At 35.2% G+C, this 27,788-nt stretch overlaps 1 protein-coding gene across 2 annotated transcripts in view; it reads left to right on the forward strand.

Annotated features, from left to right (window-relative positions):
* PHKB (phosphorylase kinase regulatory subunit beta) overlaps positions 1-27,788 on the forward strand; it is a 211,170-nt gene that overhangs the window by 174,988 nt on the left and 8,394 nt on the right. Inside the window, exons 22-28 of one of the 2 annotated variants that reach the window (XM_055331265.1) lie at positions 3,411-3,472; positions 3,554-3,716; positions 4,878-4,959; positions 6,878-6,935; positions 8,040-8,130; positions 11,992-12,194; positions 23,217-23,351. In XM_055331265.1, coding sequence (XP_055187240.1) covers positions 3,411-3,472; positions 3,554-3,716; positions 4,878-4,959; positions 6,878-6,935; positions 8,040-8,130; positions 11,992-12,194; positions 23,217-23,351 — 794 coding nt within the window. Of the gene's footprint in view, positions 1-3,410; positions 3,473-3,553; positions 3,717-4,877; positions 4,960-6,877; positions 6,936-8,039; positions 8,131-9,079; positions 9,171-11,991; positions 12,195-23,216; positions 23,352-27,788 lie in introns of both variants that reach the window. The other variant, XM_055331264.1, reaches the window with a different exon arrangement.

A 27,788-nucleotide genomic window follows, 5' to 3' on the forward strand; every position in this document is an offset into this window, starting at 1 on the left:
CTACAGTCTCTCTTGTCACTGGGCCTCAACCTCCCTTCCCACCTCATCACCCAGGATCTTTCCATGAAGTTCATTCCCAGCCCGGCTTTCCACTCCCCAGGTATACTAGGTAGTTTCAAAATCCTTGAATGTAATTGGATTTTTTTTTTCTGCTCATACTGTTATTCTATTCTAGAGTTGCTTTTTTCTTTTTCTTACATACTTTAATTTTATAACTTAGGTCATTGTCACCTTTTTAGTGAAGTCTCCAGGGTTGGAATTAATTTCTCATTCCAGTGTGTTTCTGTGGCACTTTGCTTGAAACTTTGCTATAGCTCTTAATTTAGGTGTACTAGTTTCTTGTGTCTGCTTCTCTTGGTAGATTGAAAACTCTTTCAGGCCAAGCTTGAGTCATCTCTGAATTCCCAAAGTGCTCTGCTCACTACTATTCTGTCTTAGAAAATGTATAAATATTGGTTCATTAATTCAGCATGTATTGATTGAGCTCCCTCTCTAGGCACTGGGGATAAATGGTGAAAAAAAATATAGATATAAGATCTCATGGGGAAAAAAAAAAAAAAGATCTCATGGGATTTATTCTAGTGGAGGAGCCAAACCAAAAACAAAGCCAGGAAGGGGTGCAGGATGATAGGATGGCATGCAGTCTCAGGTAGGATGTTCAGCTGGAAAGGACCTTGGTGGGATATAATTAAGTACTGCAGAGCAGGATACCTTTTTGAATATTATATTTAATTTGTCATATATATAATAATGTTATTTACTTACCATCCAAACTAAAGTAGTAATGCCCAGTAAATTAATCATAAGTGTAATGTTTTTTATAAAACTAATTTAGGAGCCTCTGTTCACCAACTGAATTTTTTTTATCAAAAGCTTTAGAGGTGGGAAGCCTGGCTGGCTCAGTGGTTTGGTGCCTGCCTTCAGCCCACGGTGTGATCCTGGGGATCCGGGATCGAGTCTCATGTCAGGCTCCCAGCATGGAGCCTGCTTCTCCCTCTGCCTGTGTCTCTGAATCTCTCTCTCTCTCTCTCTCTCTCTCGAATAAATGAATAAAATCTTAAAAAAAAAAAAAGCTCTAGAGGCTATTAATGAAATTTAGCATTTGCCTATTAACACTTAACTTTATGGGCTTATTCAGTATATAGAGTGGGTAGGCTAATAATAGAAAATATTAAGTCAAAATTATTTTTCTTATGTTTTCAATATTATTAGCTTTGAGTATCAAATAATTTTTGACTCTTCTCTTTCTTTCATACCCCACATTATTACAATCCATTATCAAATCTGGTTTTCCCTACCCTCAGATTATACCCAAAATCTAACCACTTCCCATCACTTCTAACACTAATATCGTAGCTCAAGTTACCATCATGCCTTACCTAGATTTCCTACTGGCCATAAGACAGTTAGCATCTTCATACTCCTCCTGGTCATAAGGCAGTTAGATTATGTCACGTATCATAAGACTCAATGACTTACTCTGTCTTACAAAATGAAAACCAAAGTCCTTGTAATGGTTTTTGCACTGTCTATGATCTGGACCTTTTCTTCTGACCTCATCTCCTACCATTCTGTCCTGTCTACTGTACTCCATCTACACTCTCCTCCTTACTGCTCTTAAAACACACCAAACATGCTTCTGTCTCAGGACCTTTGCACTTGCTATTTCCTCAGCCCTGCACACTCTTCCTTAATATCCATATTGTTGACTATAGTCGTTCCTTCAGTCTCTGCTTACATGTCACCCTGTGACGGAAGTCTTTTCTGATCACCTGTATAAAATGGCAATCACCTGCCACCTCCTATTCCCCTTCCCCAACACTTCTCATCCTCTACCTTTCTTATTTCTACTTTGTACTTAATATCATCTAACATAATATATTTAGTTTTTTGTTTGTTTAAATTGTCTACTTCCTACACAGAGCTAAAGTCAATTTCCAGAGGCCAGGAATTTTGTATTTTATTCTTGCTATATCATTAATACCTAGCAGAGTGCCTGGAATATGGTGGGTGTTCAATAAATATTTGTCTAACAAATTAGTCAACCAGAGAGCAAGATGTATAGATCTGAGCCCAAGTCTTAGGAAATACACTCAGAGGACTTTTAATTATGCTCAACACTGCTCTCTGCCTAGGCACAGACTGCTCTCAGACCCTGACTGCCACTGCCACATGAAAATGTGCAAATCAGTTGCATATTTGGCCTTCCTCACTCAAACTTTGCAAGAAGGCTTTGGTATGGTTGCTGGTAATATGTCTATCCTGACATTTTTAATGGGTATTTGTTGATGACCTACTTTGTTTATGAGTTTCCACTAGAGAAGAAGGCAGTACAACCCTGGATGGTTAGCCAATGAGTGCAACATTTCCTGTGTGTCATGTTGTTTCATATTTGAAAAGAACAGTGAGAAAATAGAGGAAGTAATACATGTAAGACAGTTTTGATTGAAGAATTGCCTTATTTTTAAAATAATTTATGGCTTGTTTTTTATGTAGTACATTTCTCAATTTTATCTGACAATTCACCAGATAATTAGTAGTGACACATATTACTAAAAAATCCATCGTGGGTTATCATTCATTTATGCTCTTCACTGTGAACCACTGACAAACAAAAACTGTATTTGAGTGTGGCCTTATTTAGTTTGCTAACCTATAATCAGGAACTAATGAAAAATAAAATGACCAGATATGGGTTGCGAGAATGTAGAGAAGTACTGGCCTCAATAATCAACAACTTCATGATCCTGAAAAATGAAGACTTGGCAGTATCCCATCGTTGGATAGCTCTGAAGTATAATACAGTAACAGAATCCAAAGTGCAATTTCATATCATCTTTTCTCAAAGCAATTTTAGTATTTGATTTTTTATTTTAAACTATTTTTAAGATGTTAATAGGTACTGAATTTTAATTCCAGCTTTAAAAAATGCCCACAATTCTAAGAACAGAGGGAAAATACAGTTAATCTCATCTTGACTTTCCTATTTATTATGACCCATGAACTTATAACTTGATTTATATGTTCTTTTTAAGATTTTATTTATTTATTCATGAGAGACACAGTGAGAGAGAGGCAGAGACATAGGCAGAGGGAGAAACAGGCTTCATGCAGGGAGCCTGATGTGGGACTTGATCCTGGGACTCCAGGATTATACCTTGAGCTGAAGGCAGACGCTCAACCACTGAGCCACCCAGGGACCCTATATGTTATTTAAGAAGGTTTTGTTGTATGTGAAAACCTATCTCATTTTAGAATGCTCTCTTAAGAAATGACTTAAGAATTGTGTCTACCTTTTTTTAAGTAAATTTTTTTAGTATTACAAACTTATAGAAATGTATATGCACAGATCATAAGGGTATGGGTTTGTGAATTTAAGAGTTGTGAATTTTTTCTCAATCACATTTCAGACACTAATATCTGGAGCTGTAGTAGAACAACTTGACTTCCTACGAATCAGTGACACAGAAGAGTAAGTCCCTTTGGGTTATTATTAGAAAAGCAGGAAATTAGAAATGCAGGAAATCTGAAACTTTTTATTTTAATTTCTTAGGCTTCCAGAATTTAAGAGTTTTGAGGAACTAGAACTTCCCAAACACTCAAAAGTCAAACGACAAAGCAGTACCTCAAGTGCTCCTGAACTAGAACAGCAACCAGATGTCGCCATTGCTGAATGGAAGCACAAGCCCACCCATGAAATTCTTCAAAAACTGAATGTGAGGAAGATGTAATTCCCACATGGCTCTGAGTGAGGTGGACCGAGCAAGAATTCTCAGGGCCAGCCCATATTTCTTTTGTCCTCTCAGAGGAAGTAGATGGAAGTGCCTAGAGGTAGATGGCCTCTGTATAGTAGAGAAGCAGTAATGAGAGGCTGTTCTCGTGATCTAACATTTTAGCATGATTGTCTTAGAGATGCTTAAGGAGTGGGGATGAATTGGGTAGCCTTGGATATGAAGGTATTATATGAGCCATTAAAGAATATGTCAGGAATAGTTGCCTTTGGGACATCCAGACTTCTCTTTTAGTATCCTCTCCTCCTTGGATCTTCCCTCTCGTCCCTGTGTTTAGGTCTTAATAGCTTGTTTTAAGTCTCTCCCGTCACTGAGGAAAGCAATCCTATGACCACATTCATATGAATATTATGTTAGCAACCTAATATTTTATCTACCCTAAGATTATTTGCATTTTAAAAGAGGTGAGGTGAGAGTGAGTATTGTTCTTACCAAGGAAATGAAATTCTAATGATAGAACTAAAACATCATGACATCTTACTGGGCCATACCACAAATATGAGCATGTAGGTTAAATATATATCCTATTAGACATCGTTTATCCTTATTATTGATTGATATTATCTATAGATCTCTATTAGCATAAATATATGGTAAACATAAAGCACATAGCACAGTGCCATAATACATAAAAAGCACTCTGTACATGTCCTCTCCTTTTATTCATCTCCTCACGACAGGTTGATAGCCACATGGTCTCTTATTTATGAATAAGCAAGGTCAAAAAGGGAGTGGTGGAATGACTTGGTCAAATTTCCTAGAGAGTGGCAGAATCAAGTATTAATCAAGTATTAATGCTTGTAGACAATATATTTTCTATTCATTGCTTACTTTATTTCCTGGAAAATTTGATTACTAAATACTACTACATCAGGAAGCCAACTTGTCTATGCTCTGTCTCCAAGATACCTAAGATTAATAGTTGTTTAATATCATCTAATGCATAGTAGTCTATCAGTAATATTTGATATTTATTTAATTTCATAGATTTCCTCTTTGCATCATGTGACTGCCTGATTATTTACTCCCTATGGTAACTTTTGTACCCATTTTATTCCAGTTATTCACAATGATTTGTGTTTTTAGGACTGCAGTTGTCTGGCTAGCCAAGCCATCCTGCTGGGTATACTACTCAAAAGAGAAGGCCCCAACTTCATCACCAGGGAAGGTAAGTATACAGTCCAAAGAAAATCTTTAAATAATGAGACCTCTCTATCCTTGAGCATATATAAAATATAGATAATGAATATATACTAAAATATTGTGGTATTTTATCATCCATTAAACCTTTTTATTTGGAAACCTTTAAATGGAAAGTGTTTATTCATACCTCCTAGAGTGGAATAGGCTGATATATGAACTCCTAAATTGCTTTCATGCAGTGATGCTTGATTGTTTCTCTGATTGTCTGAATGGTGTTAGAGCCTGATTCTGCCTATGACTATTAACCTCTGATGACTCTTTCATAGTTGTTTATTGACAGTTTCTGTTTCCAGTTTTATTACCTGTATATTTTTAAGAAGAATATTGAATCATTATAACTATAAAAATTAGCTCCCTCATGGGCTGCAGCAGCCATTTGAAATGGAACATGGCATTTAATAGAATTGTGCTCTAAACATTGTTAACAAAAATAAATCATTTCTAATCATGTCCTCTCTGCATTAAGGATGTATCCCAATTACCCCTGAAATCCACACTTGTATATTGAGGCACTCTAAGGAATTCTTGAATTTTCCATCATAGTCTGCTTCTAACAATTTGTTATATAGAATAATATAAAATAGATTTCAAGATAACATGTAGTTTTTGGCTCATTGGGAAGTCGTCCTCTATTAGAGGGGCATGTTGATTTGTTTAGGATTAGAAATTGAGTCAGGAAAAAAAAAAAGAAATTGAGTCAGGATTCTAAACAGCAATGTAATTAATAAAATTTATACTTTTCGTAGTGAACTAAACAATTGTTTATTCAGGTTAGGTCTACTTAGTTTTTACATTACTGTAGCTAAGAGATAAACTTCTTGAATATTACGTATGTCAACTGAATAGTCTTAATTTTCTTAAATGATTAAAGGCAGAAAAACTTTAAGCAAATTTCATGCAGAATCCCCCAGGTTTCTAATTAGTCTTGAAACTGTAAGCAGAATTCCAATTATTTGAGGACATTCATGGAAATTTATACTTTAACTAAAACAATAGGATTTTTAAAAAGCAAACATTTTATTAGGAACCTAGAAGCAGAATGGGTTTTTTAGTAGTGCTTTAAAATAAAACAAAGTTTATATAAAGTAGTTTATAATGAAAATACTGAATTACTTTTTTTTAACTATTTTTATGAACTTGGGAATAATACTCATGTTTTGTTATTTAAAAGACCTAAGTTTTTAAATCTGTAAAATCTATGATACATTGAAAATCATAAGCATCTACAGAATCTGAATATAATTTTATCCAATTTGTTATAAAGCTATAACAAAAAAATTCATGGTAAAATGATAAAGATCTTGTTCTCTACCCTTGTTTCCTTTTTACTATTCTGTCCTGTCACCATCATTAATTTATTGACAAGCCAGTCATGAAGCCAGATCACATGTAAATTGTGGCAAAAGAATGAAGTCCAGTGGTGTCTTTTGAGGGCTAGTATGTGTTGGAATAATCATGCACATAACAGAGCCTTCATAAACTTTCCTGGGAGAAGTAAATGAAGAATCATATATTCAGAGTCTACAGCACTTGTTCACTTTGCTGTATTCTGATTATTTTCTGTAGTAAATTAAAATAACTTTTTTATTATTTGTTAAAAACTCAGATTATATATTAAGTAAGAAAACAAATTTCAAGAAATAAAGTACTCACTGAAATCATATACTCAAACCAAATAGTAACTATGACCAGGACATTCACAATATGTATTTGGGTTACATGTTTAAATATATCAGGTAGTTCAGAATACTAATGGATGTGGATATATTAACTCTAGTGGAACAAAATGAAATTCAAGGGTAGTTTTTAAAAAGAGAATAAATATTACGCATTTAATTTAAAGGGTATTTTTTTTTCAACAAAGACTATTATTCAATGTCTAGGTACCGTTTCTGATCACATTGAGAGAATCTATAGAAGAGCTGGCAGCAAAAAGCTTTGGTTCGTATTAGTGTCTTTGTCATTATGTTTTTTTGCATTGTCATATTTAAAGGCATAAAGATTATGGGCCAGTCTTAAAGATGGTTATTTATCCTAATTTTTACTTTTAAACTCCAAGGTTATGGCCCTGATTCTATTTTCTAAGGATCTGCATGCATTCCACTGTATTGGCTCTCCCAAGATACTAAATATAATGTCTATGAATAAAGACCTCCATAGGAATAGAACCTGGAGAGAATATTCACTGGAATGATATGCTAATGACTCTTTCCTACACTGCACCTCCTCTGTCCCACCAAGGTGCTTTAGGTTCTACTTTGTATTCAGGAAATCTGTTCTGTTATCATAGAAGGCCATGAAAAGAGACCAATGGTTCATTTAATCATAACCAAAAATAATAGAAGGCAGTTCTCTCATCACTTAAGTCGAATGAATCCCAGTGATTATAGTTGCTTCATGTAGAATAACTAATATATTTTGCAGAAGTAGTCTCCCAGGGATTGAAAAAAAATTAGGTAAATCGAGATAAAATTGTTTCAATTCACAATGGGGTAGGTATGCCTAAATGCATAGTCCTTTGTATTTTGAAGCAATTCTAGCCATTTTACTAGCAGAATTTAAGTAAGAGTACACATAACGACCTATTATTATCTCATTTTGAAAAAAAATCTCAAGCAGTGCCCTAAGAAATTCTCTTAACCTCAATGAGCCTTGGGTTTATAATCTCTAAAACAAGGGGATTTGACAAAACAATCCCTTAGCAGTATTTCAGTTCTGTGATTTATAGTAAATTAACCATCCTGACCCAGAAGAAATAATATAATAATCCTCTGGCTAAATCTCAAATTTCCACTGTAAATTCTCAGCACAGTAAGGCATGCAAACCAATAGATACTGCTTTTCAGCCAGTAAGTTTCAAATGTGGTCTCTATAGTCTTAGTTTTTGCTAAGCAAACCTGTTTTTGCTTTTATGTTATTATACTTGCATTTTAGATAGAGCATTAACTAGCAGATATTTATAGTGCTGTTAGGTTTAAAAGAACAAGCTCCTAGAAGTTTATTTATTGTATTTTTCCTTTTATGGCTTTGCACTGACACACCCAGGTTGGCGGTACGCTACGGGGCTGCCTTTACCCAGAAATTTTCTTCCTCTATAGCTCCACACATTACTACTTTTCTGGTCCATGGGAAACAGGTAACATACACAGAATGTGGAAAAACTCAAGCTGCTTGAAACGTGTGGCCCTATTTGCATTATGAGGGTTAAGTATGTCTTTTGGCCTTAAAGTGTGTGGGTTAAAGCTTCTCTAAAAGTAGGAAGTGTTTGTTTCACTAACTATATCAGTTATTGACTTAATTTCTACTGGTCCATGTATGTTGAGATTAAGGAATATAAATATGTTTTCTAAGTCAACTTCCATGGACATTCTGAAATGTAGGAAAACAGCTTTAAGCCTACATTTATTTCCATTTTATTTTCTTCCTCTAAAAGTTCCACATGAATTTTACTTTTGAGGGAAAAAAATGTCTTATGTATTGCATGTGCCATGCTTTTAAAAAAATCTGTTCTCTCTAGAGTCTGAGACTTTTTCAGAAATGTAAAAATAGCAGTGTGAATTCCTTTCTCCAACATTCTGGCTTTATGAAGAAAAAAAATGCTGGTATTTCATTGTATCACTTCCTAAAATTGAGTACTAAGCGAGGCTCCAAGTGCAGGGATTTGGTTATCTATGCACCAAAAGAAACATGATTTAAAGTGGTTGTAAGAATAGATGATGTTTACCAGTGACAGACTTAATAATGATTTTTTAACGCAAAATCAGAATACTCAGTTAATTCCTCCCCCTACTCTACTCCCCATCAAAGGAATGGTTAAGCTCCTTTTTCTTTCTTTTAAAACTGATAATGGCATGAATAATGCTGGTAACAGAGGTGAGGATGAGGGATCCCTTCCTAATTCTGGAGAGTCCTCTACAATCTGGGAGACTTCAGATATTAGGTCCAGTGTCAGGTTCAGCATTTCCTCCAAATTATTATGTGAGGAACTAATTGTGTACATGTTGAATCTCCCCCATCAGGGGCTCCATTCATTTATCATCTTTTAGGTTTGTCAACCTCTGGCGTGCTCTCTTCTTTGCCCCCAGGTCGGTTGTGCGCCGTGCAGCAAGTCTATTAAGTAAAGTAGTGGACAGCCTGGCCCCATCCATTACTAATGTTTTAGTGCAGGGCAAACAGGTAAGTATCTGATTTTCAGACTCTCCCTTGGTCACAATCAGAAAAGCTTCTGGATCGGACTCTTCCTTTTAAATCTGGCAAGCTTCAGTGTCCTAGGCCTCTCAATCACATTAACAGTGGCTCAGGTATTTCTACAGAAGACTCCTGCAGAAGCAAAACCTTGTCTTAAAGATGCAGTTACTAAGTAGACCACCCCTTTTTCTTGCTGAACCTTAAAGCTGTGATTTTCAACTCCTGTGTTGAGATCAGTGAAGATGCTGACCCAGAAAATGGAATAATCCCAACTAACGTACTCCAGACAGATTTAGGATGGGCAGGGCAAAGACAGGTGAATAGTGAAGGGCACATTTTTCCTTCTACTCCATATGAAATTCTTCTCACTCTTAGAAATGCATTGGCTCCCCAGATCCCAAACCTTTTGGGCCACCTCTCCCTAGAGCTCCTCCCCTCCCACAAGGGCCAGCTTCTGTTAGTTCCTCCTTACAGAGCCATCTCCAGTTAACAGTGGTCCCTCTCTCCACTAGGTTTTCATGACAGGCCTGTGACATTTCTCAGTCTGCCCTGCATCCCAGTTCATTTCAGTGTGTGTCTCTTCACCCAGAGTAGGCTGTGAACTCCTGGAAGTCAGGGCCCAGGTCTTGTCCAGCACCTGTCCCAGCATGGGGTCTGGTTTGGAGAAGGCACTTGATGAATGTGGCTTGAATTGAGCTTGTGCATGTGGGTATGCAGAGTGAGATGTGGCTGCTCATTTTTTGTTTTGTTTTCCAGAGCTCTAATTACCTGGCTGAATCATCATCTAGTTGGAATGAAAACCTGTTTGCTTTCTTTCTCTTCTTTGGGAATATGTGTGCTTTATGATATTTTCCTGACAGTTGACCTAGGGATATAATAAGCTTTAATAATATGAAATACATTAACCTTCCTTAATAGAATCAGTCCATTGCTTATATTTCAGGGCTCTTAATTCATTAAAATTGAAATAATTTCATCTTGACATCCGGCTTGAAATGTTAGAATATTAAGTTATTTTATCCTATAATATTTATTAACAATGAAGAAATGATTATACTAATTAAAAACTCCTGAGGAAAAGTTAAATCACTTTTCACATATGTTATTTTCTCTATTTTCTCCAAATTATTAAGAGGTAGAATTTTCATCCTCATTCATAAGCTACACAGACCAAGGTACAAGGAAGTACCTTATCCATTGCCCTTCCTCACCGCAGCCCTCACCTCCAACCACAGTCTCGTATTGTTGCCCTGGACTTAGCCACCTCTGAAAGAAAGTAAATGGGCTTTGGGATACTATTTTTCCTTGAATTTTAGGCCACTGTAGTATATCTGAAAATGTAGTTAATTCTACTACATATGAGTATCTGAGAAGGTTTTGGGGGTCTTTGAGTTCACAGCATCTGACACTTGGAGAGGGGTAGGTTACGGTTAGTCATGTCCATTCTGTGCATTCTCTGATTAGAGCTTGCAGCCTATGATCCTGAAACTCTGCTCCCCATATCCCAAAAGCTTTGGAGCCTGTTCTGAGGCTGTGCCTGGACCATTGCCTTCCCAGGGAAACAGTCACTTACAGAGCTGAGTAAGCCTGGGAAGCTGACAGCTCCGCTTCAGGTGCATGAAGTCCATTCACTGACTGCGCCTTACCCCTTTACAAAAGAGAAAGAGGATGGAGCATTCAGTTTGCATTCACTCATTTATGAAATGCTGCCCTGAGAACTGAAGTTAATACTGTTTCTACAAAACACTTTCAGATCACCTCAAGCTCTCTAGAATGAAATAGTGGTACATTTCATACTTCTAGAAGCAGTGATGTGCCTTCTGTTTTCTTTACACACTGACATTTTAATAAAAGTAATTGCACTTGGACTAACTGGTTGGTACCACTTGGGACATAATAAACCCAGTTTATTATGTTCTCAGTTTTCATTTCATCACAAAGTTGGGGCAAATGTTCTCTTCTCTCCCCTCATGTCAGAAAACACAAGGCCCCTTTCATCTGCTCTTCATTTTCCAGCCCCTTATAATTGTGCACTGTCCATGGAAGAGGGGTAATCAGGAGGAAGGAGGGGTTGCAGACTCTTCTGGGAGGCAAGATGCCAAGGGTAGAGAAGAGAGAGAAAGAGACCAGAGTATTCCCCTTGCCAGCTTCAGCAGCATTCTCTGCTTTGAATTTTTGTTGTTCTTTCCCTCTGTGCTTTCTCATTTCCTAGGCCTGTGGGCAGCCTTGTTTATTCCCCTCCATAGGTGAGAGATAAATCAACAAGTACTTTAATACCGGGTGCCTAGCCCTATGCCAAGATAAGTGGGGTCTATGCTAGAGCTATATGACCTTGCATCTACCTTTTTAAAGGTTATAGTGTTATTAAAGAGCAAAAGTTCCACATGAGAAATATAAAAGAAGTGAAAAATATACTCTCAAATACTAAATTGTGTAGACTGGGAAGTAAAGTAAAACTATCCAATGTATTTTGGTTTCTCTGGGGAGTTTCTAGTACTAAAGTCATTCAGAATAATTTTCTCATAATAGTTATTTATATTCCTTTCCTGCTTTTATCTACTCACCTTCACTCCCCTAACTGGTACCCTTACCTGCCCTTATATTTCAGACCAGACTGTGAACCATCATGAACTCCAGTGGGAGTCATGCTTTGAAAGCCATTTTAATAAATAGCAGGAACAGTTATTCTACCTAATTCCCTAGCTCGTGTAGAGTAATTTCAGCCTGCCAGTCATCCTGAGCCTTGAATATTTTTCTTTTATCTTTTAGTAGCTAGGAAATTTTTGCAATAAAATTCTGCCACTTATAGGTAACTTTGGGTGCCTTTGGGCATGAAGAAGAGGTTATCTCTAATCCTTTGTCTCCAAGAGTGATTAAGAACATCATCTATTACAAGTGTAATACCCACGATGAGAGAGAGGCGGTCATTCAGCAAGAACTGGTCATCCATATTGGCTGGATCATCTCCAATAACCCTGAATTATTCAGTGGCATGCTGAAAATACGAATTGGGTGAGTAAAGTGCTTTGCATTTGCATAAAGAGAGTTGTTCAAGTTGTTCTCCAATAAGCATGGCCTACCCCAGGCCTCGTGGGTATCTAGGAGAGCACATCTTTCCCCAAAGTAATAGAGGCAGCATCTGGTGGTGTGAAGAAATAAATACCTGTGACCTGACCTGAAAGAACCTTCCTGCTTTTTTTAATTCACGTTACACATAATGAAGTAACACTGTTCTCTGATAAAATCAAACTCCAGGGATTTAAAGACCTATATCATGTTTAAAAAACAAAACAAAAAAAAACAAAAACAAAACGAACACACCAAACATAAAACCCATAAAAATTCCTGTAAATAAAATGGATAAACCTTAAGCAAAGTATGATTTTCAGTAAAACTGAATGTCAGGAAAACACACTGAAGTAAAAAAGTTTTGTCCTTTTCAGAATATTCTACTACCTCCATTTTTCTACCAGAATCTGATTTTTAATCATTAAAATCTTACATGTTCTATTTGGAGGAGAAATTAAAAGGGTCTGGTGATCTTCAGTCTTCTTAATCAAGAATTTTGTGAGGCAATGTGGTCAGGCAGGCTGACCAGGCTTTGGCATTCAGCAGAATGGAGTGTAAGTCCTGGCTGCCACTTACCCCTTTAGTGACTTGGGATAAGTGACTGAGCCTCTCCAGCCTCATGTTTATACCAGGCTCATTGTTTTATGGGAGATGGAATGACAGGATATGTTTTAAAAACCTACCGCAACCAAATAAAATATAAATGTTTCTTTTCTTTACTATTTTTTTGATTATCACATACATGAATAGAATCAAACAATAAAGAAGGAAACTAATGTAGAGGAATCTAATATATGGCCAGTTTGAGACGGTGTTCCTCAAGTGTCTGAAAAGAACACAGAGTCTGTCTGTCAGGCACAAATATATATGAATGTGCAAGTATGAATAATTGTAGAGGTGGCTGGTAATAAAATTGGATCATTAGTATCTTTACTGTTTCTGTTCTACCCAATCTTTGGTTTTTGGTAAAAAGTCATAAAAATTTCTCATTTTAATCATGGATTTGTCTGCTTCTCCTTGCATTTTTTTTTTAGTTTTGCTTTGTATATTTTAAAGTTTTTTGTCTGTGTCACTTTGAATTTAAACAATATATCTTCCTTTGTGCCATTTATTTTCTACTTGAATTCTTTTAAAGATTTGTTTTAATTTCAGTCATTTTTAAAATTATAGAGGCTAGTATAAGAAAGCCTCTGTGCCCATACTTTCACTCAGCTTCAACAGTATCATCATGTGGCCAGTCTTATTTCACTCATACCCTCCCTATTACTCACCCCACTCATTCCCCCTCCCAGGCTTAGAGCACATCCATCATTTCATCTGTAAATACTTGAGTGTGTATCTCTATGAGATAGGGACTTTTTATTTTACCTTTTTTTTAAAGATTTTATTTATTTATTTATTCATTCATTCATTCATTCATTCATTCATTCATTCATGACAGACACAGGCAGAGGGAGAAGAAGCAGGCTTCATGCAGGGAGCCCAACGCAGGACTTGATCCCGGGTCTCCAGGATCATGCCCTGGGCCGAAGGCGGTGTTAAACTGGGCTGCCAGAGATAAGGACTTTTAAAAAACATAACCATGATACCATTACAATGCATAAAATATAACAAATTATTTTCTGTCTGATACTACTCCTGTGCCTACTTTCTCTTAATGTCATTCTTAGCTTAATATACTGTCTTCTCTTTACCTTTAATGTTCTTTTTTCATTTAATATAGATATATCTTTTATATTCAACATATATGCTGTATTTATTTTTAATTCAAACTGAGATTATCTTTTCATAGAAATCTGTATTTCATATTTGTGACATTTCTATTTTGACTTATTTGTTCCTACCATTTTGTTTTCTGTTTACCGTGCTTTTTATTTTTTCCTTTTTTTATGTTGGATTGATTTCCCTTTCATTTCTTAGTTTTGTTTGTTTTTTAAAGATTTTATTTATGTAACACGAATAGAGCATACAGGCAGGGGGCAGAGCAGGAGAGGGAGAAGCCCGATGCGGGGGCCCAATCCCAGGACCCTGGAATCATGACCTGAGCCAAAGGCAGACACTCAACCACCTGAACCACCCAGGCACTCCCCATTCCTTAGTTTTAATTTTGCACATGTGTATGAAGCACTTTGTGAAAAATGATTACCCAGCTTTTCATTCAAAATTACATATAAAAAAAACTAGTTGCTTATTTAGCAGTATCTGCATACCTCTTGTTTCAACAATTCTCATCCTAGGAATTTAGACATGTTTTATAGCAGTCTTCATTTCAGCAGTGTTTGAAATAGTGAAACCTTGGGGACAACCTAGATTTCCATCAGTAGAAATTAGTTTAAATAAATTATTATAGCCAGATAATAAAATACTGATCAGCCATTACAAGTAACAAGAGAAAGTCTATACTGACATTTATAAATGTCTAAGATAAATTAAGTGAAAAAATAACTAAGTTACGAATGTATTGTTCTATTTTTAAATAAAAGAGCAATAATAATACTGTACATACATATAACATGTGGGGGGAAATACCTGAAAAATATAAAATCATTGTCAGTTATTTTCTCTAGGAGATTTCTACTTCTAAGTTATATTTTTCAGCTTTATTTAAAGATTTTCATTTGACGTTATTATTTTTAAACTGTTGGCCTTACAGCATATTTCAGGTGAATTTCCCAACCTTTATCTCCCCTTTCTGTTGATCAAAGAGGGAATTCACTCAGCATAGAACTTGACCTTAATTTTTATTCTTTAAAGTTGTTCCTTTCAAAGATTTAGAGGTATTCCAAATCAATTATAAGAACTTTCAATCATACCCTGATTTGTTCAATCTGTTTGCTCTAATATTTTTAACTCTAATGTCTTGACTACGTATAAGGTTACAGAAATGGATCTTTCATGTAAGTTGTCTCTAAATGAAAGGAAATGTCATTCTCTGTATCCATACTGGATATTAAAAGTACTCTTTTGCCCCAGACTCAGGCATTTCTCTGAACCTGACTGAGAAGCAAAGGTTATAACTCTTCCAAAGCACATTCCTTGTAATAAATGTTCTATTCAGGAGAGCCACTTTAAGTGATAGTCATCCTTGCAGAGGTTTAAACAGAGCCTTAGAGTAAAAGTTAACAGTTTCCCAGAATTTTACTTCCAGTGCTGTGTTTTTCAACCTGTAGTTTTCCCTACACTGCTTATTCAGCATTTTAGGCTAATTTATGTTCTTCCAAAAACCCATTGGAATTTTCTTTCTTGAATTCAAATCTGACCTGAAACTTCAGTTGATGGAAATGAAATAGGTCTAATTTATTCTAAAAATAGTTTTCTTCCAGTTTTTGTATCTGCTACTCTATATGCTCAGTGCCTTCCATGAGAAATAATATACCTTTTTTTCCTTAAACTGTGCCACCCAAAATAAAAATGTCAGGCTAGCAGCATGTGACTTAGTATTTAATGATAGCAGAAAACCTTCTAATGAAGATTTGCCATGAAACTTTAATTATTCATTGTCCTGAAACTCATCCTGGAATTAACTGTGGCATTGTATTTCCATTGTGAATATTAACAATGCCCCTGCCCAACTCATTGCTGTGTATTTCCCTCTCACTTGGGTCTCACAGATTTAGCTCCAAATAGTGTTGTATTTTCAATTGGAGAGAAATATTTTTTTAATAAGGTATAATTTATTTGAGAAATTTACTTCTGCTAATGATAGGGACTATATCTTATTTTCCTGTCTATGTCAGGGTCTAGCTCACAGGAGATGCTTAATAAAATTTGATTGTTTAATATATAGGTAGGTTATAAGTAGGTTCAGAAAGCTTGCTTTGAGCCAGCAATGGGGAATTTAGGGAAAACAAAAGATAGCCTGCCTCTGCTCATTAGATAAAGAAATAAAGGACTCTTACTTTTGATAAATGTTATTTGATTTGTACAAGTCATGTCCTTCAGGAATTTACCAAGTTAAATAGGGCCTTATTTATATGAAAATCCAGCTATACATGTAATGGGTAGAAGGATATAGCACTTTTCTCCATTTATTAATGGAGTAGTACAATTAATCACATCAGAGTATGGTACAAGTTGCCTTATAATGGTACCTCTCTAAAATAGCATTCCCAATTAGGATCTAAGGGGATATGTATATGAATAGCATGTGGTTAGTGCACTCAGAAGTTCACTATGATAAACATTGTGTTCTTCCATATATTCTTCCAACATAACCACAAATATTACTTATTAAATGCCTACTATATACTATGCAAAATGCTAAAATACTTCACATATATTATCTGATATAATAGATTCAACAACTTTGAGGTAGGCACTAGTACCCCAAATCAGCAAACCAAGATTCAGAAAGCCTAGATGACCTGTCTTTGTTAAACCAGAATGTCAAAGTGGGATTCATACCCAGATCTGCCAGATTCCACAGTTCTTGATCTGATTATAAGTGCTTTATATATGTTTTCACTTATGTAGACTCTTGCTGTTTTCTCAGGGAAATACACATTGCTGTTTTCCTAAAATCTTATAACCTTTAGGGTCTCTTCTACATGATTTCAACTTCTGACTCATTTTGTATTCAAGTATTCATGTAGCAACTATGATGTACATTAGCTATAGATGGTTTTCATCTTCTGTTTGTCATTCCTCCAATACGGCATCAGTACTGTTTGGCACTGCACAGTGCAAGGCACACCAAGGAGCCTGAAGCATTAGAAGTTAACATAAGAAATTAAATTTTGCCACTTTATTCATCATGGCACCAAACAAATGGGGATGATTTGGAACTGATTCTGAATTAGCTCTTTGTACGCTGCAAGAAATGTATTAAAATACTGTGAAAATTTAGCAAAGTAACTTGCCCAAGGTCACAAGACCACAAACTAGGATTTGAACCTAGAGTGAATGTCTCCAGTGTTCATGTTTCCCAACCACCTATTCCAGCTCTCCTGTATATAAAATAGGGAAGCTATCATTGGCTTTGCTTCCTCATTGGATTGTGGGGATTCTCAGTAAGGAATGTGAAGTTGTTTTATAAAGCTTCAACAGTGTTGCTGTGACATTCAGTAATTTGAGGTCATGTATCATATGGCTTTTGGAGTATAGATACGTCTAGGCATACCTTTATACACACCAGAAGTCCCAAGAAGCAGGACACTCTCCCTTCCAACACACATTCCTCCCCCATCTTCCAGTCCTAGGCTTTCAAAGACCCTCTACTCCCATAAAATATGTTCAGCTTAGAAGTATCCCTTTTTGCTGTGGTTATTTCTACTTGAGAATCTAGTGCAGTAATACACTAAGCCTTTCATACAGAAACCTTAACTCAGAATCCCCTCTGTATTCCCTACTGCCATCTGACCTGGTCTCTCCCCTCCATCACTTGATCATCCCTCATGAGATACTTGCCAAACCCTCTAAAATCCCCTTATACCTGTGCCCATAGTGCTCTCCTACCACATTAACAGAAAGGTTTTTGGAACCTTATTTCTATTCTAGGGATATCAGACAACTTTAGAGAAGTACAATTATCCTGTCTCTGGGACTTGGAATAGTGTCCCTCTAGAAAAGAAAAAGGTATTTTTGTATCTTTTAAATATATTTGTATTGCACTTTATCCTTAGTCAATTTTACTCGGACGTCAGCTCTCTAAGTGAATGGCTTGCTTGCATGTTAGTTTACTGCCAGCTGCAGAAATATATATGTTTCTTACAAGAATTTACTTGAGTTAGTCCCTAGAAAGTTTTAGTTTGTTTAATGATGAGCAAATTATTCATTTATAGGGTCCTTGAATGTCAAATTTCTTATAAATTGTTGAACTTATTATTCCTCTAAGTCACCCTTTTGTGTATTATGGTGATAGCAGCATGATTTTAAAAGAAGGGGAGTGTTCTAGAAAACATTAAATTTTTACTTCCTTAAAGGTTAATTAAAGCATTTCAGACTCATTCATATCTAACCTTTTACTATTGTTTCTCTTGTTGATTACAAATAAAGAGATTGATAGTTTAGTCACTTTTTAACACCATATTCCTCCTGAAATGCCAACATTCACTAGGCTGAATGGATATAAGAAATAACATTCATCTTAGTCATGGTCCATTTACCTAGAGTTCCTCTGCACTATGTATACTTTTATCTCTCTGTTTTAACCTTTCTCTATGAGGTTTGGGGGCTTTTAAAATTTATTATATCAACCACTGCCTCAGTTGCTTTAAATCAATGCTACCTATGTTTCTTTCCTTTTTTCCATAGTTAATCCTGCCAATGCAATTTCTCAACATTACTGCTATCAGGTACTCCTGTGAACGAAATTAACCTACTCACAGGAATGGTATTCTAGTCTGATAATGATTTGATTTGCTGTCTCATTATTGATTTGTGCTCCAGCTTTCTTGTTGAAATAGATCAAGTTCCTGACAGGCCCATTACTGTAAAGACCTCCAATCAACTGCTTTCTGCTCTCGGTCTGTCAGTCAGGCTTTAGTGGGAGATCACCCTTGAGGATATATGTTATCAAGCCTTTTTCATCTCTGCTTTTCATACTGCCAGGACATCATCTGTAAGCGATTATGATTCAGGCATGTTTTCTCTTCTGATGCCCACAGCTGGGCCATTGATGTCATAGGTACTAGACTGTAACATTGCTTATGTGATAAAGGAAAGAGGAGATAATTAGAGGTCTGAGTACATTAGCATGTCTTTATGCTCATTCAAAGGTCTTTATTTTTGACATTTGATATGAGGAAGTGAGATGATAGAGCTCGTACCTCTATTCTGATTATTTCAGGGGTAGAGTAAGTGAGTCATTGTTCTCCAGTTACCGGACAGGAAGCTCAGTTTGCCTTTTCAAATTATCACCCTTTCTGTATTAATATGAATCAAGCAAAAAAGTCCTTTCCTGCAATTTTACCATCTCCTCTTACATGACTTAGTAAATGCTTGCAGAGAGTTATTCATTCGCTGTTTAACAGAAAACTTGGCAAACACTTCTTAGTATCTTCAAATTGGCTCAAAATGATTATTTTTAAAATTGTTTCTTGCTATGAACCAGAGGCATGTTTTCAGAAAATGTTAGCTGTCCTGGTTTACCAATGATGTCAGATTTCCATGTACTTTACTGTATATTGCACTCCTTGATTGGGGCATGTTGGAAAGAAAAATACCAATATGTGGACAGTATGCTTACTAACCTCACAAGATAGTTTTTAGAAGGATAAGGTTGTCCCTAGGACTATATAGGAATACTAGTCCACCTTTTCATACTTTTGCAGCAGTGCTGAGGAATTCATTGTCCTCAACTCAAACCTTGATACACATGAAGGTTGATCTGGTCAGTCGTGTGTATCTGCCACTTTCTCATTTGCTTATTGGCAAGTAGAGCATGTCCCTGGTTCTTTAGACAGACTGAATTTATATGGATGTGATCCAAGGATAACCTTCATTCTTTTGACCTTCCACATTTGCTCACTTGCTTTCTTTCCCCATTTGCATTAACTGCTTTTACATTGGAATTGTCAACTCAGATTTGATGATTTTGTCAGCAGGAATGAGGATAAGAAGTGAGATATTCTCATGCAAAGGAATTAATGCCCTTTCATATTAGTAGTTCTAAAAATGGATTAAAACTCTTTGAATTTTTTAACTGGGGGTGTTTCTCCCTAGGTAATTTACATTCTCTGTCTTTGACTGCAGTGTAGTAGTTTATGTCTAAGACTTGCTGTTTTTTAGTCCTTTGAAGAATTCTAAGCTAAAAAGATTGGTTTGGCCAGTATTTTTGAATGAATAAATGTATTTTTAGTAATATGGCAGATAAATTATATTCATTTGTGCTAGAATGAATGGAAAACAGTCACCTTTCTTTGGTGACTATTGAGTACAATGTTTTCTATAATTTGGCTCACAGAACTGCTGAGATTTTGTGAACAGAAGGAAGAAACCTGAGGGGAAATTTTTAGATCTCCAACTATCTTGTTATTGTCACAAAAGATTATAAAAGGTAAATGTGATAAATAATGCTCGGTTTTAATAACTCAAGTTTTAGAAAATTAGAAACTTAGCGTTTTTAAATTTTTAAAGTTATTTCTTTTAGAAGGGGACACCTCCTGAAACTTCAAGACTTCAGTATAAACATTGTATTATCTTTCTCCAACCTGAGTATCAGAGGTCAAATAAAAGGAGTTTTCTAACTTTTTTTATGACTCTATAATTTCAAAATCTTTTTAACATACATTGTCTTTTTGTTCCTGAAAATAATTCCATAAAATGAGCTGAACAAGTAAGAATAATATTCCCATTTGAAAAATAATTTGCCAGTGGGACACAGTTGGTAAGTGACAGAACTGGTATTTAAGCCTATCTTTATTGCTTTTGCTTTTCATTATAAAAAAAATTTAAATGTTTAATAATAGAATAATTTGGTAAATACCCATGTGCCCATTATTTAAATTATTAGCAATTTACATTTGTCATATTTGCTTCATCTTTTTTTTTTTTTTGGCTGTAGCTTATAAAGCAAATCTCAGACTCTTTTACTTCTCAATATTTTAATTATGTATATCTTTAAAAGAACATTTTCTCAATAAACACAATACTGTTATCACACCCAACAAAATTTATCAGTAATTCCTTAATATCACCTAATGCCCAGTTCTTATTCAGATTTCTCCGATTGTCCTCAAAATAATTTTAAAAAAAAAGTCAGGATCCCAAACAGGACCCACCTGTGGCATTTGCTGTTATAGCTCTTCAGTCACTTTTAATCTGGTAAAGGACCTCCAAACCCCACTTTACTTTTCATTCCATTGACTTGTTGAGACCAAAAGACAGGTGTTTAGATTTTTAATTTGATGCTCTTCCTTTTATACTAAGTTACCTCAAATGTAAATGTTAAATATTAAAGAAAAGAAGAAAATAATAGAGGATAATTATAACCTGTAAAATTAAAAAACAAATTTTTATTTAAACAGAGGCCCATGGAGCAGTTTATTACTTTAACAGCTAATTTCATAGGCAATTTTAACATCAAAGCATCCAAAGTAACTGTATCTTTGTGGCTTTTAAACTGATATAACATTTTGACTAAATACAATTCATAATAATAAGAATGAAAAATTAAAGACATTCTAGTCTTTGACAATAATATAGTTTTAGTGCAGCTCTTCTTTTCAACCTATTAGAGAAATATAAATGGTAAATCTTAATTCTGTCACATGTTCTGTTGTTTTGTTTATTTTGTTGTTTGCACATGCTTTGTCATCATTATTGTTCTTACCAGTGAGCAACTATTAAATATTTATCATGTACCATCAACAGTAATAATAGTAATAATATATATATTTTAAATTATCATGTTCCATCCTTGTGTATCTTTCATATATCTCAGTGCAATTAACTGGTAAACTAGTTAAATTCCTAACTTCCAGAAATGACAACAACAGAATATATGGGAAAGGGTAGGAAAAGGAATTGGGTCGCCTCAGCAGAAGGCAGTGAGATTGGAGCAGTCAGAGAACAAGGACATTTGCCTTGTGGCCTGTGGCCTGGCCCAGCAGGCAGGGACATATGCCTGGCTGATATCACCTGGGCTCAACTGGGAAGGCTTCACGCTTTTCTTATTTTTTTCCTATGAGAGACATTAAAAGTATCCCATGGGGATGCATCAGTGTTGTTTTGCAAAGCAGCCTTAGAGAAAGAAGGACTTTAATCTTTTGATTATTTCCACCCAGCTTTTTCATCCTCTGTACCTGCAATAGCCTTGTGGGTTGTCTTTCGATAAAGTGTATCAGGAAAAAGATAATGACATATTTGAGTGCAGTAACTTAACCACTTTAAACTCTTCACTGCTGTAAACAGACATTTCTCCCAGTGGGTTGGCTATACTGCTCCCCTTTGGGAGACAAAGTAATATGGGTGGTGAAGGCACATTCTTTCTAGTTGCTGAGCTGCACTGTCTGTGTTTGTTATTCAGTGTTCATCGAAGGATTTAACGATAAAGCTTGGAAATCTGCTATATAAAACTAATTCCCTAGCTCTTCCTAATGGTGTGTAGAGTTCTGATTCCCTAAGGCACAGTATTATTTCCATGGTTTTCTTTATTTTGCATAACTAGTCTATCTGAGTTCTTTCTTCAGAATACAGTAAATGAAAGAAATGAGATGAAACTGTAAAAATATATATTAAAAGCTTCTTAAATTAAAAAGTGAAATAACATATATGTAAAATAATTCAATATTTTACCTTGGAAAATGCAAGACACATAAATGGCAATCCAGTTGCCTAAGTAATTACATTAAAGCCTCCTCTGCAATAAAAAAAAATATTTTATAAACAGCATTTAAATATCTATTAAAGAATAGATTCTTTAAGAATAGGTACATGAACAGCATTTAAATATCTGTAAAGAAGATTCTTCTGAAATCTGTTAAAGTATGTTCTCTAATATACTCCTATAATTGAGTTATAACTGTGTCCTTGTATTTCGAAGGCAGATACTTCCCTGTCTTTTCCAAACACAAGAGAATGACTGCAAAGTAAAGGAAATAGGTATAAGTGCTTGTCCTTCCTGGGAAAGGGACACTTATGTAATAGCATATCTCAGCCCATTTCCAATTCCAATGAATTGTTTTTATCCTACTTGGATATATCTAGTATTATGAAATAATAGTGTAGCAGCTATTGTACACAGTGTACTTTTGTACCAAACTGATAGAATCTCATTTAGTAAGAACCTCAGTCCTTACCTATTTTCATGTTTACTACCTAAGCACATATGCAAGAGCAGACCTGACCTCTTTTTTTTTAAGAATCTGATGATGTCATATAATCTTGATGAAAGTAATTATATCAATGGTTCAGAAAATTCCGATGACTTTTTCTTCATTCCCCTTTGAATGGGTCAGTGCTGTCGAGGGGACTGCTGTGAGAAGCACGAGGTGATTTACTGATTCATGCTTCTCTTTGTTTCAGGTGGATCATCCATGCTATGGAGTATGAACTACAGATCCGTGGTGGAGACAAACCAGCTAGAGACTTGTATCAGCTGTCACCTAGTGAAGTTAAACAGCTTCTGTTGGATATTCTCCAGCCTCAACAGAATGGAGGGTAATGAGGACCCTTTATTACCTACAGAACACTTTGGATTTATAGTAACATCATACTCTGATATATATGCCATATATATATTTCATTCATATATGAAATGAATAAGATAGTAATAAATAAAATACAACAGTATCAGAGGTCACCTTACTAGGTAGACAGTGTACACAAAGATACTAATCAAAATGTTTATCTTCAGCTGTGATTTTGTATTAAATTTAATTTTATACTGTTTTCTGGTATAGTTTATCAGTGTATCTTAATTTTTATTTTGTACAGAATGTAAGACTTTTTACCACTTTGGTCAATTCCTTTTCTTTTTTTTTTTAATAAATTAATTTTTATTGATGTTCAATTTACCAACATACAGAATAACACCCAGTGCTCATCCCGTCAAGTGTCCCCCTCAGTGCCCGTCACCCTCAATTCCTTTTCTGAACCTTTGTAGCACTTACCATCTCTTCCCAACATTTTGGCATAAAGATTTGAGTTAGGTAACATTATTTAAATACGTTGCCTGTAACTCTGTCTCCCTAAGTAGACTATAAACTTATTCAGAGCTAAATCATTTCATAGACTTAACTTGTGTTAAGCTTAGAATAAACAACAACAACAAAAATACTTCTGGAATGCATTGAAGATTGTTTTATCACAGTAAGAGTTTTAATATAATTATTTAGGCAAGCATTTATTAGCACTATTTGTATGCCTGATATTTTCTAAGATGGTATAGTTAAATGCCTAGAAAAGAAGTCCTCTACAAAAATAGATTTGAGCAAATGGGAAGACATCTTTGTTCTTAGAGAGGAGCACTTAACATTATAAAGATATCAGATATAAATTTAATGCAATTCCAAAAAAATTCCAACAAGCTGTTTATGGAGGTAGACAAGTTAATGCTAAACTTCATATGGAGAAGAAAGCATGCAAGAATAACCAGAACAACATGAAAGAAGGGCTTGCCCTAACAGTGAAACATACTATGGAGCCTCTATGATAAAAACAGTGTGCTGATGGCACATGAACACATAAATAGGCAGGCTGAACAGAATGAAAAGCCCAGAAACAGACCTTAAGTACATTGGAAATTTAATGTGTGATGAAGGTGCATCTCATATCACTGGATCAAAGGTGGACATTATTTTTTTAAATAAGTAGTGATGGGACAACTGAATAGTCATTTAGGAAAAGAGAAAGTCAAATCCACACTTTATACCATACACAAGAATAAACTCCAAATAGAGTTTGCTGTCTAAATATAAAAAATGAAACCACACTAGAGCTAAAAGAAGACATGGGTAAATTCTGCTTTAAGCTCGGTATGAGAAAGACTTTCTAACTATGGCTCAAATTTAGGGGTATTAAAAGATTAATAAGACTATATAAAAATTTAAAACATCATTTTGCATGGCAGAAAATAGACAATCTCAGAAGACAGCTGAGAAACTGGAACAAAAAATAGGCTACAAATGGCTAATTTCCAAGAATTCTTAAAAACTGAGGGACAAAGAACCAAAAACCCAAGAGAAAAAGAGGGGAAAATATGATTAATTAAATTCATTTAAAACTTAAAAAATGGACTTTAGATATTTAAAAAAGATGTTTGAACCAACTCATAGTTAGAGAAGTATAAATTAAAACATATTGGGATGCTATTTCTCATCTATCAGACTGGTAAAAGTTAAACATTATGATAAACATTTGCTGTGGCTGTAGGGAAACAAGACTCTTATGTAGCTGGTGGTTACAGCCCTTTTGTATGGGAATTTGGCAACATCTAAAACAAGTCTACAAGTGCACTTAACCCCTTGACTTTTAGGAATTTATTCTAGAGATGTGTTTCCAACAATATTGCATCATTGTGTATAAATTTTGGAGTGCCCATTACCTAAATCCTTGTGCATAGGAGAAAATTTGAATAAGCTGTGGTGCATCCACAGATGGAGTGTGATGAAGCTGTGAAAACAGAAGGAGCATTGTCTCTGAACTGATATGGAATCATTTCTATAATATATTGTTAAATGAAAATATCCGTACAAAAGAACATCTGTAGCATGCTACTTGTGTAAGAAAGGAAATATTTGCTCATTGGTGCAGAAGAAATACAGGAAGGTTAAACTAGTAACTAAGGAGATTGGTTACCTTCAGGGAGTGGGTGAGAACAGGGTGGAACAGCTGGGTACAGCGTAATAGGGTTGAATGGGAAAGCAGTATTTTCCTGAATATCACCATTTTGTGTAGCACTGACTCTTAAACTGCCATAATATTTTATATACCCAAAATGTAGTAACTAATTAAAATTAATCCAGGTGTGGAAGGAATACAAAACAATACAAATAGTAACAAATGAACATAACTGTATGCCAAATGAATAATATTCCCACACTGAAGGGAGTTGGGAAGAAAAGAATTAACCCAAATACCTTTGGAAAACATTTCTAGATACTGTAAAGCTAAAGAAAAAAAAGAGCTATACACAAATACTATACTTATATTAATAAGGTTTTTTAAAATCTCACAAAGGTAGAGATTAACAATTTTGAAATTTATATATATATATAAATTTATATATATAGTATATTTATATATTTATATATATAAATATATAGTGTGTGTGTATATATATATATATATATATATATATATATAGTGTAAATATATTGTGGGTAATGAAAGCCACATTTGGCTCTGTTAGAGAAAGTAGTTACAAATAAGGGAAGGGGAAGGGCTAGAATATAACCTATAACCTGTGGTGGTAGATTGAAATTGCAGGTGTCAGTATGAATTCATGGTTTTCACAAAGATGGAGACAAATAAATGTGGATGTGTGTGTGTATATATGAGTATATATCCATATCTTTCTTGGCTCTGTCCATTGGGAAGACCCAGAAGCAGTGAAACCCCCACAGCAATGAGCTAACTTAGTGCCCAAACACTGGTTTCTAAATAATATCTTTTAATAGAAGGAGCCAACATTCCATGGAAAAATGGTTGATTCTAGGGCCAGGACAGGAAAAATATAAGATACAAGCCTAGAGTATCTTGTGGTACCAGAAAGTAAGACAGTACTCCAGAAAATTATAGAGGTATGTTAGAAGGATATTGGAGACAAATTGAAGGAGGCTCAGTGGCCAAAGATGTGACAATTTGAGCAACAAAATAAATAATAATAATATTGAATTATAACCCATAGAATAAAAGTGCTTGAGTCCATGCTGATATAAATAGATAAATGGGACAGAAGGGATTCTTTCTGACAGTAGAATTCCAATTAATAAGTGTAGATGGAATAATGGAAATAGAAAATCATCATTAGATGAATACAATAGTAACCATTATTGCGGCAGGAACCATCAATGGATGCTAAATTTAGTGGGTGGAAGTATGATGAGAATAAAAAACATTGCATAATTTAAAAGTATTTCTACTCAAGATACTTTTTAATTGCAAAAGGAAAAATGCTAACTTTACAACGAAGGAACCCAGTAGACACTACCTTAATCAAATGATCAAAGTTAGCATCCTAAGAACAAGACACATCAGTATCATGTACTCCATGATATGATATACTAAAAAGGCACAACCACTTCTGGATACTCTTGCCAGAAATGCATAATTTAAGTCTAATCATGAGAAAACATCAGATAGACCCAAATTGAGGTGGATTGAGGTGCAAAATAACTGACATTTCTAAAATGTTAAATTCATGAAAGATGAAAGAAGATTGAGGAACTGCTACAGATTGGAAGAACCTACCTTAGGAGACGGGGGTACCAAAGGCAGTGTGATGTCCTGCATTGGACCCACAATCAGAGCAAGAACATTACTGGTAAAATGGCATAAGGTCCATAACTAATAGTATTGGGTCAGCGTTCATTTCCTGGTTTTGACAAGTGTTAGTGTAAGATAATGGAAGTAGGAGAAGCTGAGTATATAGGAACCTTGTGAATTAATTTTTTGACTTCTCTGTAAATCAAATATTTCAAAGTAAAAAGCCAAAAAATAAAAAATTAAAGAGAGGTCCTCAAAAGTAATTCATCTCCATTGTGAGTATTCACACATTTCTACTTTCTTTGTTGTTCTAAACAATCCTCTCCTTTTTATAATACTAACCATGCCTTTAGAACTCTGAAAACACCTTTTTTTTTCTTATTGTCTCACAAAGGGAATATCAAAAAAATCAGATGCAGAATACTGGGTATTCAGTTTTGCATCCTCATTATCCAAAGTAAAACATCAGCAAGAAACCCCTACACTGGGACACCTGAGTGGCTCAGTGGTTGGGTGTCTGCCTTTGGCTCAGGACGTCCCAGGATCGAGTTCCGCATTGGACTCCTTGCATGGAGCCTGCTTTTCCTCTGCCTGTGTCTCTGCCTCTCTTTTTTTTTTTCTCTCTCTCTCTGTGTCTCTCATGAATAAATAAGTAAATTCTTAAAAACA

The sequence above is a fragment of the Nyctereutes procyonoides genome, unplaced genomic scaffold, assembly GCF_905146905.1.
Source record: "Nyctereutes procyonoides isolate TBG_1078 unplaced genomic scaffold, NYPRO_anot_genome, whole genome shotgun sequence".
Taxonomy (NCBI): domain Eukaryota; kingdom Metazoa; phylum Chordata; class Mammalia; order Carnivora; family Canidae; genus Nyctereutes; species Nyctereutes procyonoides.